This window comes from Spea bombifrons, chromosome 9 (genome assembly GCF_027358695.1).
Source record: "Spea bombifrons isolate aSpeBom1 chromosome 9, aSpeBom1.2.pri, whole genome shotgun sequence".
Classification (NCBI taxonomy): domain Eukaryota; kingdom Metazoa; phylum Chordata; class Amphibia; order Anura; family Pelobatidae; genus Spea; species Spea bombifrons.
In genome coordinates, this window is record NC_071095.1 from 11,066,014 (window position 1) to 11,086,995 (window position 20,982).

The following is a 20,982-nucleotide window of genomic DNA, read 5'->3' on the forward strand; positions in this document are numbered from 1 at the left end:
CTCTGCGGCATTTTAGCTTTTAGCATACAGTTTGATTGACAGCGTAATAAATAAATGATTATAAATTAAATGAAAGATCAGAAAGAAATACGGCCCCCCCCCCCGAGTGTAACGGAAAGGCCTGGAACGTGTAAAATGATGGATTTCACAAAAATCACAGAACTGCTTATAGAATCTTCAGGCTGTTTGTGGTGCTTAAAATATAACATTTTGGGATTATTATAAATAATATATAACGGGATATTTACTAAGACGTGAAGGGTTGGAGTGAGATCCCCCCGGTCTCTTTCTATCTAATTGATAAATCAGCTCCATAGTCTGCTTATGATTGGCTGAGAATGAGATTTACACTGGCACACAGTGTGCAGCCAATAGGAGATGGAATCTCTGGCTTGCTGTTCTCCCATTGGATGCTCGGTGTTCTATTTGGATTCCAGGGTTCTAAATCAGAACCACTCAGGAACGATCACTTTTTAACATTTCACCGCTGAAAAAAAGAACTTTTCGGGGTAATTTAACGTCCTTCCTGGTTTCTGCGGGAGGATTATTCTCTTCTCAGGTATAACGTTTACACCTCAGCCCCCCCCCCATTTACCGGCATTTCCCAACGAGCCCCTAATAAACGCGCATGATCGCTGAATCCTCGCCGTGTGGGGCTGGTCTTTTTCCTGAAAGCGAGCAGTCCAGCACTGAATGTGTTAAAAAAAAAAAAGCAAGCCATGCATAAGAGCAATTGGTTTCCTTTTTAACCCTTTCTGTGCCGCACACTCAGGAGGGCACCCTGCCAGGCGAATCATGGGAGTTATAGTCTTATTTTCCTGGAAGGATGACCTTGTTACATCATTTAATACCTTCATGCTTCCGATACGAGTAACATCTTTCAACGACGTATTCTCCTTCCTACCCACTGTACCGCGCTAGGGAATATGATGGCGCTATATAAAACAATAAATAATATTCCCCGTATAATGAGCCATTTTCACTATAATTATCTTTGTTAATTGTTTATTTTTATCACGAGTATTATCGCTGCGCGGCCCGATCCAAACACGTTCTCCGGTGACAAAGGCATCCCTCGTCTCTAATTAATATTTAATTAACTTGAATTTAAAGCAAATATGTGGTTGCTACGGAAACACATTTTAGTTGCGGTACATTGCCAGTAATTTATAAATAAGAGTTCTATTTATTACATCGTAACAGATCTTTCTCCTGCATTCAGTTCTTGGTCACGGATCGGTCTTATTAGTTGAGCTGGTAAAATATTTAAAATTGCAATAAGCCCCGTTTGTCATTTCACAAAAATAATTCGATGTGATCAGGAAGCCAGTTCAAGGGTGCGCTCCTATTGGCTAGTAAATCGATCTATAGATTGTGATTGGCTAGGAAATCGATCTATAGATTGTGATTGGCTAGGAAATCGATCTATTGATTGTGATTGGCTAGTAAATCGATCTATAGATTGTGATTGGCTAGTAAATCGATCTATAGATTGTGATTGGCTAGGAAATCACTCTAAAGATTGTGATTGGCTAGGAAATCGCTCTAAAGATTGTGATTGGCTAGTAAATCGATCTATAGATTGTGATTGGCTAGTAAATCGATCTATAGATTGTGATTGGCTAGGAAATCACTCTAAAGATTGTGAATGGCTCTTAATTTGATCTATATATTTGGATCGGCTAATAAATTGACCTAATGATTTTGATTGGTTAGGAAAGGGATCTGTTGCTTGTGATTGGCTAGGGAAGGATCTATAGATTTCGAGTACTACCTATTATTTATTTGCTGTATTCACTACAAAATCTTCGAAATCAGAACACTGACACTTCCAAATTCTATCTTATCTTAATATATTATAAATATATTTATTCTCACTCACTTTATTTTCTGCTTCAAAAAAGGATTTGGGGTAATATAATGAGATTTAGCCAATGTGCCGGGATTATGGAATCCTCCACTAATGCACCTTTTGCAGTGATTTGTTCTCTTTTTTTTTATTATTATTTTATTAGCCGTGAAAGTCATTTTAATTTGGAACGAGGCTATGAAGAACTGTTACAAAAAAAAATTCTCAAAAACATTGCGCAATCCACTTGTTTTGCTGAGAGCACTTTTGTGTGTTTTTGATTGTATTTAGTATTTGTAAAAAAAAAACTTTTTTACTGTTGTGTTTTTCTATTTTTTGTTTACAAATCTGATTTGAATAAATGTTTACAACGTGCAAGTGTTATGTTTTTTTTTTAAATAAAAACAAATTATTAATTTTTAAAATACGCTATAAAAGTAAACTTTAAATTTGATTAACTTTCCCCAGACAGGGATATTGCCTAAAATGGGACATTTCTAAAACATTTTAATGTGATATATGGATAGGGTCTAATGGTCAAAAAGGTGTCTTGGATCCCTTATAGGCTCATTGATCTGCAAACAATAATTTAACTTTTTTTGCAAAAAAATATAAATAATATAAAAATCCAGATCTACATTTTTTTTTAGGTGGTTAGAGATCTCAGGGTGATGACATTAGGTAGCATCCCCTGTGTGTTTAAATTCCCTCGCCGTATTAGCCTCTACCACTTCTGCTGGGAGGCGGTTCCACTTATCTACCACCCTGAAGCTCCAACATGCCCTGAAATGTTAAACATCAGGTGACGCGTATCGCTAAACCATTCTGCGAACTGCAAAACGTTGTGCCGGTTACTATTTGATTGAGCATCATTTTGTACCGAATGGTGGCAACCGATAAATCTTAGTTTGAGAGGCAAAATGTTCATAAACAAAATTAGTCAATTTCCATAATATTTAATTAATCAGGTTTTAATTAAAACAATTTTTGCATCCCAGTTTTTTTTTTTTTTATGTATTTCCTTTAAAATTCTCAAAAAATTCAAAACACAATTTATTCAGGAAAAATGATGAGCGCTGTCGTATAAATAGCTTTTTTTTTTTTTTTTATTGGTGACCTTAACAGTTTCTAAACAATAAATTAAATCCCGTCTCTCTACCCACCTTTCAGCAACGATTAAAATAGCCATAATTAGGAAAAAATAAGACGATTCCTTGTAAATTGCCCTAATATACAAAGTGAAGTTCGTCAAACTAAATACATATCTGAGCGCTGGTTGCCATGAGAACACATGTACAAAAACATACATGTATCGGCACGGCGCACATTACCAATTTACCAGCTTTTCTCAGTAACGTTTGCAGCAGCTCACTTTAACCCTTTGATAGATGGGAGCTGAAATAGTTAATCAATGCGATAATAATAGCACGGTGATAAAGTATCCAGTTGGGTGGGAAAGTTCTTTAAATAGAATGTGACGTTCAGAGCCGTTTAGTAGATGAGGGCCACGCAGGTCTCTTATCTAGTAAAGCGTGTGGTTAAAAAAGTCACCAAAGGACCCCGAAACCCGTAAAGACGTCGTACGTGGCCTGGGCCGCGGTTATATGTATCCAAACACATTGAACAGGGAGGGGACGGCGGGCGGCTTCGTAGGAATGGGTTTCAGGACCACGTGCCGGTAAATCCTCTGCCCCGACTCTTTATACAAGTGCTGGATCTCCACGGCCGGCGCCGCCGTTTTGCTCCACAGAGCCAGGGCGGTCAGGGGGTGGTGAGAGAGGGTTTGGTGGTTCGGCGGGTGCATCGCTTGTCCGTGGTACTGAAAGGCGCAACAGCCACAAAAATCCCCTCGCTCGGCGCACGAAGCCAAAGATGGAACTTTCCCGGAGTCTTTCTCCCCGAAAGCGCGTGCGCGGAGGCCGCCGGAGCGTTCGTGGATGACCACGTTTTTAATTCTCTTGCACTCTTCTCGGGGAAACGAGCCATCGACCTCTTCTTTATACAAGATGTCGAGTGTCGAGGGGCACTCCATGGCTAGGAGGCTGGAAGACGGCCTCGGTTCTTCCCAAAACGAGGGAGGCAGCTGTCTGTTCCTCATGGGCACCTGCTCCGGCCTTTCAGCCTCCATATGCTCCTCTCGGTGGCGCATGTCCCCAATTACGTTCCCCCCGGCCTCAAATGCTCCAGGAACCTTTCCACCCGAGCCTGTGTTGTGTGAGGCGGAACCGTGCCTGTCCGTCAAACTTTTCCTGCCCTCCACGCTTTTGCTCGAGTGACTCCGCGGCAACCGGGAATATTTCTGAGAAAAGCGCTTTAACTGCTTCTGCAGATATTTTCGGTGATCCACCGACCTCCTGCACGGAGCCGATTTGTCCAGGGCAGCCTTGATGTCACATGATGCCAAATTCACGAAATTGAGCAGGGTCTTCACCTCGCTGTCAGATGCCATGAAAAAAAAAAAAAAAAAAGAAAAAATAGAAAGCTCCAAAACAACAGGAAACGATCTAGAAAAAAAAAAAAAGAATTTTAGAAATTAAATTTAAATTTAATATTCCTAGACGCTCGACGGCATTTCCAGGATTTGGTTTCACCTTTAAAAACGGTGATTTCCAAAACAACCAAACCCATCAAAATTAAGGGATTTTTCTCCAGAGAAATTCCAAAATAAAGAATGGCGCCGGCGTGCGCTCAGCCTACTTACTCAGATATCGCCGGCATGCATGTCTGCGCCGAGGAAGCCTCGAGGCCAATCGCGTTAACACCGCAAACCTCCGAAGACGCAGAAAGAAGCGGCGCTTTCCAGAATATTTGGGAGCAAACTGAATGAATCCAAACCGCTTCTAGTTGGGGGGGGGGACATGTTCGACCAATCAGAATCCACTTTCTGGATACAAAGCATCCCAATCAGGCTTTAACCTCTGTGTTCCGACATTCTTTTCCATTACAAATTGTAACCATGGTAATAGCTACAAAAAAAAACAACAAAATCACTAATAAACACCACCAATTGTCTTATTATGGTTTTTTTGGCCCCGTTTCTCCCGTCACGCCCCCCCCCCCCAAACGATAAAACACACGATATCCCGATTTGGTAAAGATGGGTAGAGAGCGCCTTTAATTCTTCGCTCTGGGACGGTCCATGCCTCGGTAGAAGAGAACAATACTAGTATTAAAGACAAGCCAAGCCTACTTTACGCCGGGCAAGTCATTCTTTTCTTCAAAACCCCCTTCTTTTCTCCTTTTTTTTTTTTGTTTTTGGATGAAGGGGGTGATGTCAGAAAGGTAAAAAAAAATAAAAAAAAAAAAAAAGAAGAAAGAAGAAAAGAGAAAGAGGACTGTAAAGCGATGGGCAGATATCCATGGAAAGGAAGTTTGAGGGCTCAAGAATCTTGTCTTTATATTTGCCCCCTCAATTGAAGCGCACAAAAGCTGAATTATCCATTCAAATCCGGCGGACAAAGGGCTCGGGTCGGATGGCGCTCCGGCTTCTGTAGTCAAACAGAGACTTAAAGCGAGTCGTCGGGACGAGGGATCCGCGGACAAAGCCCCATAGAAGCGCTATCAGCAAACATTCTCCTGGTTCGTGTTACAGGGGTCTCCATGGTACCCCCGAGGCGGAGGGACAATGGCGCAAGTTTGCACACTCGGCAACTGTCACCCGGCCAACACGGGGACGATCGCTTTAACCCCGTGAATCCTGAATGGGACCCGGAAGAGCCGGCAGGTTGGGGTCATTGGAGATCCAAAAAGCAACTTGAGAAGAGGAGGGATAATAAAATGTTTATTAAACACGGAGGAGAAAATAACTGAAACTCTCTGGGAAACGGGAAGACTTCCCCGGACGCTGCGGGGGGATATGATTCTTTCCAGATACGGTTCTGGAGCTTTGTCTGTTCTGCTGAAAAATATATAATCCAACGTTTCCGTGACGATCTACTTTCTTTAACTGCCATAAGTGATGCCGCTGGTCGCCCCACTGTGTCCTACACCTTACATTAAGAGTCATCGCATCCTTACCTGCCCTTAAGGGGGGAACCCCCAACACTGTATTCAGTAATAACCCCCAGTGCTGTATACAGTAATATAACCCCCAGCCCTGTATACAGTAATAACCCCCAGCGCTGTATACAGTAATATAACCCCCAGCGCTGTATACAGTAATATAACCCCCCCAGTGCTGTATACAGTAATATAACCCCCAGCGCTGTATACAGTAATATAACCCCCAGCGCTGTATACAGTAATATAACCCCCAGCGCTGTATACAGTAATATAACCCCCAGCGCTGTATACAGTAATATAACCCCCAGCGCTGTATACAGTAATATAACCCCCAGCGCTGTATACAGTAATATAACCCCCCCAGCACTGTATACAGTAATATAACCCCCAGCGCTGTATACAGTAATATAACCCCCCAGCGCTGTATACAGTAATATAACCCCCAGTGCTGTATACAGTAATATAACCCCCCAGCGCTGTATACAGTAATATAACCCCCCAGCGCTGTATACAGCAATATAACCCCCAGCGCTGTATACAGTAATATAACCCCCAGCGCTGTATACAGTAATATAACCCCCCAGTGTTGTATACAGTAATATAACCCCCAGCGCTGTATACAGTAATATAACCCCCAGCGCTGTATACAGTAATATAACCCCCCAGCGCTGTATACAGTAATATAACCCCCCAGCGCTGTATACAGTAATATAACCCCCAGCACTGTATACAGTAATATAACCCCCCCAGCGCTGTATACAGTAATATAACCCCCAGCGCTGTATACAGCAATAACCCCCAGCGCTGTATACAGTAATATAACCCCCAGCGCTGTATACAGTAATATAACCCCCAGCGCTGTATACAGTAATATAACCCCCAGCGCTGTATACAGTAATATAACCCCCAACACTGTATACAGTAATATAACCCCCAGCGCTGTATACAGTAATATAACCCCCAGCGCTGTATACAGTAATATAACCCCCAGCGCTGTATACAGTAATATACCCCCCAGCACTGTATACAGTAATATACCCCCCAGCGCTGTATACAGTAATATAACCCCCAGCGCTGTATACAGTAATATAACCCCCAGCGCTGTATACAGTAATATAACCCCCCAGCGCTGTATACAGTAATATAACCCACCAGCGCTGTATACAGTAATATAACCCCCCCAGCACTGTATTCAGTAATAACCCCCAGTGCTGTATACAGTAATATAACCCCCAGCGCTGTATACAGTAATATAACCTCCAGCGCTGTATACAGTAATATAACCCCCAGCACTGTATACAGTAATATAACCCCCCAGCGCTGTATACAGTAATATAACCCCCAGCGCTGTATACAGTAATATAACCCCCAGCGCTGTATACAGTAATATAACCCCCCAGCGCTGTATACAGTAATATAACCCCCCAGCGCTGTATACAGTAATATAACCCCCAGCGCTGTATACAGTAATATAACCCCCAGCGCTGTATACAGTAATATAACCCCCAGCACTGTATACAGTAATATAACCCCCCCAGCGCTGTATACAGTAATATAACCCCCAGCGCTGTATACAGTAATAACCCCCAGCGCTGTATACAGTAATATAACCCCCAGCGCTGTATACAGTAATAACCCCCAGCGCTGTATACAGTAATATAACCCCCAGCGCTGTATACAGTAATATAACCCCCAGCGCTGTATACAGTAATATAACCCCCAGCGCTGTATACAGTAATATAACCCCCAGCGCTGTATACAGTAATATAACCCCCAGCGCTGTATACAGTAATATAACCCCCAGCACTGTATACAGTAATATAACCCCCAGCGCTGTATACAGTAATATAACCCCCAGCACTGTATACAGTAATATAACCCCCAGCGCTGTATATACAGTAATATAACCCCCAGCGCTGTATACAGTAATATAACCCCCAGCGCTGTATACAGTAATATAACCCCCAGCGCTGTATACAGTAATATAACCCCCCAGCACTGTATACAGTAATATAACCCCCCAGCGCTGTATACAGTAATATAACCCCCCAGCGCTGTATACAGTAATATAACCCCCAGCGCTGTATACAGTAATATAACCCCCAGCGCTGTATACAGTAATATAACCTCCAGCGCTGTATACAGTAATATAACCCCCAGCGCTGTATACAGTAATATAACCCCCAGCGCTGTACACAGTAATATAACCCCAGCGCTGTATACAGTAATATACCCCCCGCGCTGTATACAGTAATATAACCCCCAGCACTGTATACAGTAATATAACCCCCAGCGCTGTATACAGTAATATAACCCACAGCACTGTATACAGTAATATAACCCCCAGCGCTGTATACAGTAATATAACCCCCAGCACTGTATACAGTAATATAACCCCCAGCGCTGTATACAGTAATATAACCCCCAGCGCTGTATACAGTAATATAACCCCCAGCGCTGTATACAGTAATATAACCCCCAGCACTGTATACAGTAATATAACCCCCAGCGCTGTATACAGTAATATAACCCCCAGCACTGTATACAGTAATATAACCCCCAGCGCTGTATATACAGTAATATAACCCCCAGCGCTGTATACAGTAATATAACCCCCAGCGCTGTATACAGTAATATAACCCCCAGCGCTGTATACAGCAATATAACCCCCAGCGCTGTATACAGTAATATAACCCCCCAGCGCTGTATACAGTAATATAACCCCCAGCGCTGTATACAGTAATATAACCCCCAGCGCTGTATACAGTAATATAACCCCCAGCGCTGTATACAGTAATATAACCCCCCAGCACTGTATACAGTAATATAACCCCCCAGCGCTGTATACAGTAATATAACCCCCCAGCGCTGTATACAGTAATATAACCCCCAGCGCTGTATACAGTAATATAACCCCCCAGCGCTGTATACAGTAATATAACCCCCAGCGCTGTATACAGTAATATAACCCCCAGCGCTGTATACAGTAATATAACCCCCAGCGCTGTATACAGTAATATAACCCCCAGCGCTGTATACAGTAATATAACCCCCAGCACTGTATACAGTAATATAACCCCCCCAGCGCTGTATACAGTAATATAACCCCCAGCGCTGTATACAGTAATAACCCCCAGCGCTGTATACAGTAATATAACCCCCAGCGCTGTATACAGTAATAACCCCCAGCGCTGTATACAGTAATATAACCCCCAGCGCTGTATACAGTAATATAACCCCCAGCGCTGTATACAGTAATATAACCCCCCAGTGCTGTATACAGTAATATAACCCCCCAGCGCTGTATACAGTAATATAACCCCCAGCGCTGTATACAGTAATATAACCCCCAGCGCTGTATACAGTAATATAACCCCCAGCACTGTATACAGTAATATAACCCCCCCAGCGCTGTATACAGTAATATAACCCCCAGCGCTGTATACAGTAATAACCCCCAGCGCTGTATACAGTAATAACCCCCAGCGCTGTATACAGTAATAGCCCCCAGCGCTGTATACAGTAATGTCTGGTTTTATCTCATTTTCTCCCAATAAACTCCCTTTATCTGCAGATCTGGAGCTGCCGTTGCTGTCAGTCATGTGATAAATTGGGTGATTTTCCCGGCTCAAACACCGCACTGAGCTGATGCTTTATGGCGATGCTAATGAAGTCCGTCCTTCACATACTTTCATTAGTCAGAGAGTCTGGCTGGGCGATTAAAACTGAGCCATTCTGAAAGGTGTGTAAATAAAAGGATTTTTGACCTGTTAGCAAAAAATGGGTAAGTATTACATCAGCCAATTTATACCCAAAGACGGCTGTTTCCGGTGTGCAAAGAGAATAATTTGCTAACATCCCACTGTATAGATAATAACGTGTAAATTACATTGTAAAGGCTCGAAGAAACCTCAAAAACCTTGTCTTCATTTATTGTGGCCGTGTCTCTTTGGGTTATCGAGCAAAGGCTATGTGTGGGAGTTGCAGCTTGTGGAGCTTTCAGACACCTTCTATTGCCCCGGGGCAGATACCGGCATTCTCCCGAACCTTTTTATTGTCCGTCTCCGCTCTGACTACGTTCCTCGTAATGTGCATATGAAAGAAGCAATTAACAAAAGGGTCGGCCCTCCAGACTCCGAGAGGATTTCTTCTCGAGCCACGGGAGAGGAGCACGTCGCACAATGCATTACTCTCAGGAAAGGATGTGCCCAGCCTTATAGAGAGGCAAGTGCCCCCGGGGGGGTAAATTACAACCGAGTGAACTACCCAAGTCAATTTCAGGCTGATGTGCGCCAATAAACAGCCCCTGAGCAGCGCGATCCTGCATTATAACATCAGAGTCCTATCAGACTCCTATCAGAGTCATCTCAGAGTCATATCAGAGTCATATCAGAGTCATATCAGAGTCATATCAGAGTCATATCAGAGTCACATCAGAGTCCTATCAGAGTCATATCAGAGTCATGTCAGAGTCATCTCAGATTCATATCAGAGTCATATCAGAGTCATCTCAGTCATATCAGTCATATCAGAGTCCTATCAGAGTCATATCACAGTCATATCAGAGTCACATCAGAGTCCTATCAGAGTCATGTCAGAGTCATATCAGAGTCATATCAGAGTCTTATCAGAGTCATATCAGAGTCATATCAGTCATATCAGAGTCATATCAGAGTCATATCAGAGTCATATCAGTGTCATATCAGAGTCATATCAGTCATATCAGTGTCATATCAGTCACATCAGAGTCATATCAGAGTCATATCAGTCATATCAGTGTCATATCAGTGTCATATCAGAGTCATATCAGTCATATCGGTGTCATATCAGTCATATCAGAGTCACATCAGAGTCATATCAGAGTCATCTCAGAGTCATATCAGAGTCATATCAGAGTCATATCAGAGTCATATCAGAGTCATATCAGAGTCATCTCAGAGTCATATCAGAGTCATATCAGAGTCATAATGCGTTACATTGTTTCATCATATTATATATACAGAAGGAGGGTGTCATTCTGTATCGCTTTTTAACTTAGTTCTTAAATAATATGATGGTAATTCTGTCCATCCATGGAACACATTATCTTTTTTACCTAATAACATAGAGTCCTGCACCAGTTATTAAAGAAATTTGAAAATAAATTAACAGCCAATTAGGGGGGGAAAGGAGATTAGGATACAAAATCAGCATTACAAAAATCCATATCAACCATATTTGCCTTTAAATCGTAAATTATTTTAATTAAATTATTATTATTGTTATTATTATTAAAATAGAATGTAATAAAATATAAATGATATCTGTTTGCTTGGGAAAACTGTTCCTGGGTTTGAGAAATCGAGGCAGTACTCTCTGCCCCCCAGATTATACAGCCCTCTGTAAATGTGAGACCCCCATCCCCACCGTTTTATGGATTATATCAATAAGGTTTGTGCCCGATGGGGACAATCGATGAAGTCTTTTGACGGATGATGGATGGGAAGTTAGAACGCGAACGAGCAGCTCTGACAAAAGTTCTCAAATGTGAGTCCAATCTGTTTCCTGAGTGATATCAACTTATGTGAGTGAGTGGCTGAGATTTAGATGGTTGGAATTTCCTGAATGATGATGAATAAAATCCCAGAAAACTCCGGTCTTCAACTTTGAGGTTGGTCCAAAATTCATCAGCCATCAGACCCACCATGAGAACCCAGCACGAGAACCCTGCACGAGAACCCACCACGAGAACCCAGCACGCAAACCCACCACGAGAACCCACCACGAGAACCCACCACAAGAACCCAGCACGAGGACCCACCATGAGAACCCACCATGAGAACCCACCATGAGAACCCACCATGAGAACCCACCATAAGAACCCAACATGAGAACCCACCATGAGAACCCAGCAAGAGAACCCACCACAAGAACCCAGCACAAGGACCCAGCACGAGAACCCACCATGAGAACCCACCATAAGATCCCAGCATGAGAACCCACCATGAGAACCCAACATGAGAACCCACCACGAGAACCCAGCACGAGAACCCAGCACGAGAACCCAGCACGAGAACCCACCACAAGAACCCAGCACGAGGACCCAGCATGAGAACCCACCATGAGAACCCACCATAAGAACCCAACATGAGAACCCACCACGAGAATCCACCACGAGAACCCAGCATGAGAACCCAGCATGAGAACCCAACATGAGAACCCACCATAAGAACCCAACATGAGAACCCACCATGCCAGCGACTAAATACGGCTCTCCTACAGGTCAAACAGGGAACTCGTGCATTGCCCATCCATCAAACCAATAAAATACCGTAAAAAGAAGATATGTTGGAAATATGACATCATAACAGGCAGCTTTGACAGATTAGTGGGGAAAAAAATCAGTTCTATGAAAAAAAATAATTTGCAATCCACCAGATACAAATGGGTTAAAACAAACCATAGATTACTGAATCATACTGACCAACCATGAGATTATTCACCCAAATAAACAGTCCTAAAACTACTCAAATCCTAACATCTATCGCTTTTGATTGCTGAGTGTAATATTATTATTATTATTATTACTATTATTATTATTATTATATTATTATTATTGTTATTATTATTATTATATTATTGTTATTATTATTATTATTATTATTATATTATTATTGTTATTGTTAATATTATTATTGTTTTTATTATTATTATAATTATTATATTATTATTGTTATGTACTAATGTTTGGTCTGGCAGTTTAAGTGTTAAATGAATACCCCGCTGGCTATGCTCACGTATAACGTATGGTTTCTATAGATGTGTTCAGCATCAGTAAAGGGGATAACGCCCTCTGATACCCAAAGAGTTACGGACAGCATGGCAGATCCTTGGGTTTGGTCATTATAGGGTTAAGAGCGACCCACGCATGATGCCCCCGTTACGGTGGGATGCGGAATGGGTTGCCGGCCGCGGGGAAGTTGTCAGGAGCCGGGAGCGAAGGGGCGAGGAATTTGTGGGAAGAGGCCACTCATTTATCCAGATGGTGGAACGATCCTCGTGAATAGCGAGTGTCAGCGTCGCAGGGGGAACTTTACAATTCAGGGCTGTGCCGGCCATGCGCGACGCAGTCTGCATGTACAATCCAGCAGCCCCATTTAAATGGCTTCCCGCTGGGTGCCTCCCAACAAAAGCCCCCGTTATTAGCATTTAAGTGCCTTGCCGGGTGTAAAGCACCAACATAATCCGCAGCCATGTACAAAGCCGCAAGATCAGCGTATATTCTTCTCATCACCTAGAAAACAAATATTAACCAAAACAGTAAAAAAAAGAGCAATTTAGTCACATTTATATTTTATATGTTTAGCCGCTGAACGTATTTTGAATAACAGCGGAGGTCATTATTCTGAGGGCATTTTGGGCACTCTTTTTAGTCATTTAAGCATGTTTAAATCCCCTCACTGTATTACCCTCTATCACCTCTACTGGGAAGCTGTTCTACTTATCCACCACCCTCTCAGTCATGCAGGCGATATATCTGGATGTATGTAGTTAGGAGGAAGTTAAGAAAAATTAAAAGAGAGCAAATAATTTCAGTTCACGACCTGACCCCCCCCCCCCCGAACAGGTGTTGAGCCAAATTCGGGCTCCGTTTCCAAACATCTTTAGTTGGAATTTTATGGGAAATGTAATTATTTATCGGCTCTGATGAAAGACGCCGCTCCGCACCGGAGGACAGTTTTAGGGCGTCTCGCGCTTTGATGATGGGGGGATCGGCCCGTGTGAAAGTTTATGGAAGGCGTGGGGAATGACGGATGCTCCGTGTAGTCCCAGAGGATACAAACGTATCGCACGGTCACACAAAGACCCTCGGAATTCCTTTACAGCGAGGCATTCTGGGTAACCACATGCTAAAAAGTCACACGAGGCTGGGGGCTTCGGCAAGTGAATCCCACCTTCTCCAAAATTACCGTTCACAGGTTTGGGGTCACTGAGCTGTTTTCATGAAAGGCGAGGAGATTTCTGTCTGTAACATAATAATAATTACAAAAAGGGCTTCTGACCATCAATTATCCTTTTTAACGTAAACTTGAATCAGCGAACACAGCGTGCCATTGGGACACAGGAGTGATGGGAGTGATAAAGGGCCATTGGAACACAGGAGTGATGGGAGTGATAAAGGGCCATTGGAACACAGGAGTGATGGGAGTGATAAAGGGCCATTGGAACACAGGAGTGATGGGAGTGATAAAGGGCCATTGGGACACAGGAGTGATGGGAGTGATAAAGGGCCATTGGAACACAGGAGTGATGGGAGTGATAAAGGGCCATTGGAACACAGGAGTGATGGGAGTGATACAGGGTCATTGGACACTCCCTTTAAAAATCAGCCATTTACAGCTACAATAGTCATTTGCATTAACCCCGTCTGCGCTGGATTTCTCATCCATTTCATTGCTCTAATACCAGCCCTCATGGAAACTTTGCCCCGTCATTATTTAAAGATACACTGTAGTCACCTGCATTCAAGCAGGGATATCACCCATAATATACTGGGAGCAAAACCACCGACTGGGAGTCTTATATATGATCACAGCGGGGGGTAGAATATGAAGGAGTCGGATCCAGCCTGTGTGACTCAAGAATCTGCCACTTCACCCCGAGACTGGGGCAAAATCACTGACAGTTCCCAGGTACACTGATGCCCCTCTCTCCCCCCTGATGCCCCTCTCTCCTCTGCCGATGCCCCTCTCTCCTCCCCTGATGCCCCTCTTTTCTAGGAGGTCAGAGTGTTTGCTGGGTATGAGGGGATCGCAGGGTTCTACAGCCCTAAAAGCCCCGATAATGTGTATAGAAACAGCAGGGAATGGAGGTAAATGAAGAATAATCAGAAGGATGTATAATGCAGCATTTTGGATTTTTATATATTTAGTGTTTTTTATGTTTGTTATGGAAGCTCCTGTCCAGCAGGGGGAGCCGGGCCCCGTATTCTCCAACGATACTTTCTACATTCACGAGAATTTGCTGGCCTCGCAAAATGCTTCTGTAAGACGGATCGTTGAGACGCACCCGGTGCGAAAAAGGTGTAAAGAGCCCAAAAATGGTGTAATTCTATGATTTTTATTTTTTTTACTCATTCTATAATACATGCAGTAGTCTATCCACAACCAAACAAAAATATACAATTATCAACATTCATCCACATCCACGCACACGACCCCCCACCCCAGCGCTTCGGTGTGATTGCGGGGTTGGCATCCAGGTGAAGGTTTAAATCAAGCAATGCATTGAAAAATCACTTTATGTGTATATACCATACGCAGCCATCTTAACTTCCATGTTCATGGTTATTCCTCCCCATTTCCCCAACAATCAGAAAGCCGCGAACCATTACAATAAATGGAGAACACCGAGAAAACGACATCTGTTTTATAGGAATTTGGGTGGAATGACGCCATTAAACATCTTTTGCCATTTTTAATGCCTATTTTCCTTCTTTCCTCCATTCCTTTCTTCATTTTCCTTCTTTATTCTTCCCTCCTATTTTTTCCTCATTTCTTTTTCCTTCCTTCTTTTTTCTTTCTTCATTGCCCTTCTTTTTTCTTCTTTCCTTTTTTTCTCCTTCCTCTCTTCATTCTTTCCATTTGTTTTTTTCATTCCTTCCTACCCGCCCTCGCTACCCTTTTTTGTTTCTTCTTTTGTTTTGTTTCTCTCTCCCTCCTTTCCTTCATTTTCTTTTTTTTTCTTTCTTTCTTTCTTTCTTTCTTTCTTTCTTTCTTTCTTTCTTTCTTTCTTTCTTTCTCTCTCTCTTAATAATTGATTTTCTCTTAATAATTGACATGCGGTTCCATACAACATTTCTCCTACAAACAAACAAACAAACAAACAAATGTAAAGAGAAAGAAGAATCAAAGGGAAAAACAACAAAAGAAAAAAAAAAAACGAGTATTTGTGAAGCAGCTTTCCGAGCAGTGGGTGGAATTAACCGAAATCCTAGCAATCCTCCCAATTAGTGTCTCGCGGTCCTCGCCGGCTGATCCGCTGTCAGAATCCCGTCAGACAAAAGCGCCGTCTGCCTGACAAGTGTTTGGTAAATCAGTTTTACTTCGTTTAACAAACAAACATCGGGAAAGGAAATAAAAGGAGCTGATAATTCGGGCTTAGAATCCCCCGCCACAGCGTTCCTGCTGCCGTCCCACTTCTTTTATTACTTCCTCCGACGAGACCCTCGCTGGATGCGGCCGGGAATGCACAATGACGACGGAGGGCTTTCCCGCTGGTTTTAGGGGACACTCCTCCGTTTAACGGGGTAATGGGCGGGGGTTGGGGCGCACCAGGACCCCGCTCCCGCGACCCGGAGGGTATGGGTGTCAACCTGGAGAATCAACATTTCTCCGGAAGTTTTCCTTCGAAACTCGTAGACTTCCCAGGTTCCGGTCATTTGGCGCCAAAAACATGCCTATGACACGCACCGGCCTGCAGGGGGCGCCTGAATGCCAGGGAGATGAGAGATACCCCATCAGGATTTCCTGCTTTTCTGCTAAATTACGAGAGCGTCTCCTGTCTGAGACCCTGATTGCTGGCGCTCTCTCCGTCGGGCACCATGCGCATTCGCTTTCATTCCAAAACCAATGGCGTTCGCAAAGTTCTAGTTTCCGGGCTCCCGCGGCGGAATGAGAGAGATAGGGTCCGTGCCGTGGAACGAGAGAGAGAGGGTCCGTGCCGCGGAACGAGAGAGAGAGGGTCCGTGCCGCGGAACGAGAGAGAGAGGGTCCGTGCCGCGGAATGAGAGAGAGAGGGTCCGTGCCGCAGAACGAGAGAGAGAGGGTCCGTGCCGCGGAACGAGAGAGAGAGGGTCCGTGCCGCGGAACGAGAGAGAAGGTCTGTGCCGCGGAACGAGAGAGACAGTTCGTGCCGCGGAACGAGGTTGAGGGTACGTGCCACGGAAGGAGAGAGAGGGTCCGTGCCACGGGACGAGAGAGAGAGGGTCCGTGCCGCGGGACGAGAGAGAGGGTCCGTGCCGTGAAAGGAGAGAGAGGGTCCGTGCGGCGGAATGAGAGAGAGGGTCCGTGCGGCGGAATGAGAGAGAGAGTCCGTGCCACGGGACGAGAGAGAGGGTCCGTGCCACGGGACGAGAGAGAGGGTCCGTGCCGCGGAAGGAGAGAGAGGGTCCGTGCCGCGGAATGAGAGAGAGGGTCCGTGCCGCGGAATTAGAGGGTCCGTGCCGCGCTTGTTTATCCGGCTAATTAGCGGCAGGGAAAATAATGGAATGAATTTAGCGAGGATGGAGAGCGCTGGCGAGTGTCAGGACGGGCGCAGCAAATAGATTTTCTGCTGCTAACGAGCGGCTGCTTGCGTTATTAATATAAAAGTAATTCCGTTATCCCCCCCACGCCGGGCGGCAGGCGCTCTTAATGGGGATTTCTTGGAAGCGAGCTTAATTAGCATCTAAAGAGCCTGTTCCGTTTAACCCTCTGAGTGCCAAATGGATTAGCTCCAGAGCCTAAAGGGTTAAACGTTTAAACGTTTGGGATTCATTGGCCCCGCTCAGCAGGAAATATCTGTGGCGCCAAGGGTAGCACCCCATCCACCCCTCCCCCCACCCCTGCTGCACCCCCGGATATGATGTCATAGTTCACAAAATCTGATCCTAACAACCAGTAAAAAAGCATACTACAATCCTGAATTATTTTAGGTGTTTTAGTTAGCTTAAGTGATTTTTGACCACAGATACTAAACATAACGATTCAGCCATGATGTCATCCATCCTACTGATGTCATTTTGCACGATGTCTGGGACTGGTCTTCAATTCGCTGTTTTCGAGCCGTGTGTCATAATCTACAGTAAATAAATGTGACTTATTGACCGGCCTCTTGTCATTCTATCTAAAATTTACAAGCGCGGATGTTTTCTGTAAGTAGCCATTAATCACGGCGCACGGCCCTGTCTCCTGCATCGCATAACAGAGAGCGGCGCGGCCTGATTAATCGAGACAGACGATGAGACGTCGCGCAAGACCAAGAAAAAACAAATTCTCAAAACATCTTCTAGACTTCGCCCTACCTGCTGCCAAATTCTGCACCCCCCAGCACCCCCCAATAACCCCAGCGCTGTATACAGTAATATAACCCCCAGCACCCCCCAATAACCCCAGCGCTGTATACAGTAATATAACCCCCAGCGCTGTATATAGTAATATAACCCCCAGTGCTGTATACAGTAATATAACCCCCAGCGCTGTATACAGTAATATAACCCCCAGCGCTGTATACAGTAATATAACCCCCAGCGCTGTATACAGTAATATAACCCCCAGCGCTGTATACAGTAATATAACCCCCAGCGCTGTATACAGTAATATACCCCCCCAGCGCTGTATACAGTAATATAACCCCCAGCGCTGTATACAGTAATATAACCCCCAGTGCTGTATACAGTAATATACCCCCCAGCGCTGTATACAGTAATATAACCCCCAGCGCTGTATACAGTAATATAACCCCCAGCGCTGTATACAGTAATATAACCCCCAGCGCTGTATACAGTAATATAACCCCCAGCGCTGTATACAGTAATATAACCCCCAGCGCTGTATACAGTAATATAACCCCCCCAGCGCTGTATACAGTAATATAACCCCCAGCGCTGTATACAGTAATATAACCCCCAGCGCTGTATACAGTAATATAACCCCCAGCGCTGTATATAGTAATATAACCCCCAGCGCTGTATACAGTAATATAACCCCCAGCGCTGTATACAGTAATATAACCCCCAGCGCTGTATACAGTAATATAACCCCCCCAGCGCTGTATACAGTAATATAACCCCCAGCGCTGTATACAGTAATATAACCCCCAGCGCTGTATACAGTAATATAACCCCCAGCGCTGTATACAGTAATGTCGGTTGGTAATAGAAACTCCCTTTATCTGCAGATCTGGAGCCCCCGTCGCTGTCGGTCATGTGATATTTTGGGTGACTTTCCCGGCTCAAACACCACACTGAGCTGATGCTTTATGGCGATGCTAATGAAGTCCGTTCCTCTATAGACTTTCATTAGTCGGGGTATCTGACTGGGTGATTGAGACTGAGCCATTCTATTGTTTCCCACAGGCAGTATGATAAGGAGTCGGGGGGTTTTCTAGTAGGTCGGGGCTCAGATAAAATGAACTATGATTTTCAAAGGACCAGGTTGACCAACACAATATGTCCTGTGGCCAGAAAGTCCCCGAAATGATGTGAAAAGTTGTGGTTTTTTTCAGCCGTCTTGGCGTAAAGACTCAGGACAGACGATGCCGTTGGGTTTCACAATAGCGGACGGCACATTTAAGTGGATATATTGTGCGTTTTTACCCAGCATTTCTATCCAAAAGCCTCAGAAAGGACATTTTTATGTCTTTTGCGTCTCGGCTCGGTGACAAACGACCCGAAGCACCTGCTCTTTCCCCAGAATGATTCGAGAATCTCCTTCCCAAACAATAAGTAAATCGGGGGATATAAATAATCACTCCACGGGACAAAGGCTGGAGAGCACTCAGACTCCGAGGCTGGAGTCACAAAGAGAGCCGGGCTTCATTAACCCTCTAGATTCCATCATATTGGTTATTGATGACAAAAATACCTATAAAACATCTGGGGTTTTTTTTTAGAAAACTAACCAGATCTAAGGGTATTGGTAAAAATATATATTTACAAAAAAATAAGAAAAAAACATTCTTTGCCAAGTAGTGACGCTCCTCACATAACATCTGCACCGCTGTAACACCTGCGGAATGTTATCAGGTATATCGTATATTCCTAGTTTGTTGAAATCTCAGTCAATCCTGGAATTTATCTTTATAATTTTGTGTTTTATTTTTCACTGGATGGTCCGGGGTGCAAGACATGAAAAATTCTGAAGGGCATCTGAAGGGTGACGACCGTCAGCATGGAGTCGGACCACCAAGCTGGATCAAGAATCACGTAGGACAATCCAATTAGTAAAACGCCCTGGAGAAGTCAAGGCGAGCTCATGGCATGCATTTAATCTGGAACATGAGTGGGTAAGTGGGCCAGAGCAGGACATGATGACCCATGAAGGCTGCCATTGAGCGAGGAAACCCATCGATGGTTAGAGGAAAGATTTTCAACGTATTTTCCTACAAAGGTTTGGTGGAAGTTGAGAAGTTCCTCTACCTCCTACTGCCCGAGCTCCATAACTGCGACGGGGCTAATGTGCATGATAGGCGGCCAATGGCGCTGACCATGGTGGCGACTCCACCACCTGCCTACCAGCTCTCGACCCGGTAGCCACCCTGCAGGTGGAGCTAACGTGGTAGATAACGTGATGTCTTAAGGAGACCATGGGCAGGAGTGGATGGGTTATATCGCCAACAGGTCTTTCACTTCTGTGGGAGGCTCTCATACGATCATCTCCACTCAGGCGTCTCTCCAAAGACGTTAACTCAACCTGCATGCCCAACGAATCGTGTCAGACTCGTGACATGCAGCTTGAAGGCCACGACTGTAAATGGAACCTGAAGCCTTTAACTCAGAGCTAAACATAGGCCGGTCTCTAGATAGGTGGTGGATTTGGACGGGTCGGGAATCGAAAATAGAAATCTCTTGATGTCACTTCACCTGCGTTGATTAAATATTGATATTTCTTTCCAATTATATCCTCCCGAGCGCTAAAATAAGGAACGCTAAGTGCATTTGATAACATCTTAGGAACGAGGATTACGCAGTGAATTTCCTTTCGGCTCTGTGCACAATGTCAAAACTTTCTCCCGTTAGGAAGGAGATGCGCGGCTGCACCTCGGACTTTACCCCAAAGACTCTGTACGTCAGCCAAAACCTCGCTAAACAGGCCACAAATCGGCCTGGCGCTACTCACTTTGGGGTGTTTTGAGAGTGTTTCTCTGGTAATGCCGCGATGAAGCATCTCACCGTAATCCAATGGCTTTCGACCTTTAAAATGTTTCAGCTCTAAATCGAGATAAAGAAGATACGACTTTTTAGAATGTTCAGGCATTTTAGAGATAGCTCCATGCCAAGGTCCATCTGGGGTCCTCATCCTCTGCTCTCGCTCACCCTCCTATCTCAGGGTCTCTGTGAGGTCTATGGAGGGCAATGGAGCCGGAGAATCCAATATCATTTCCTCCGAGGC

The 20,982-nt window shown here is 44.3% G+C and overlaps 1 protein-coding gene across 1 annotated transcript; it reads right to left on the bottom strand.

Annotated features, from left to right (window-relative positions):
- Positions 1 to 3,222: 3,222 nt before the first annotated feature.
- FAM181A (family with sequence similarity 181 member A) lies at positions 3,223 to 4,318 on the bottom strand. Its single transcript, XM_053475687.1, has one exon. The coding sequence runs from the start codon at positions 4,296 to 4,298 to the stop codon at positions 3,450 to 3,452; it is 849 nt and encodes a 282-aa protein (XP_053331662.1). The 5' UTR covers positions 4,299 to 4,318; the 3' UTR covers positions 3,223 to 3,449.
- Between the last annotated feature and the right edge of the window lie 16,664 nt (positions 4,319 to 20,982).

What these genes read in the sequence shown, in the direction of transcription:
- FAM181A (XM_053475687.1), bottom strand. Translation starts at nt 4,298, where the DNA reads ATGGCATCTGACAGCGAGGTGAAGACCCTGCTCAATTTCGTGAATTTG.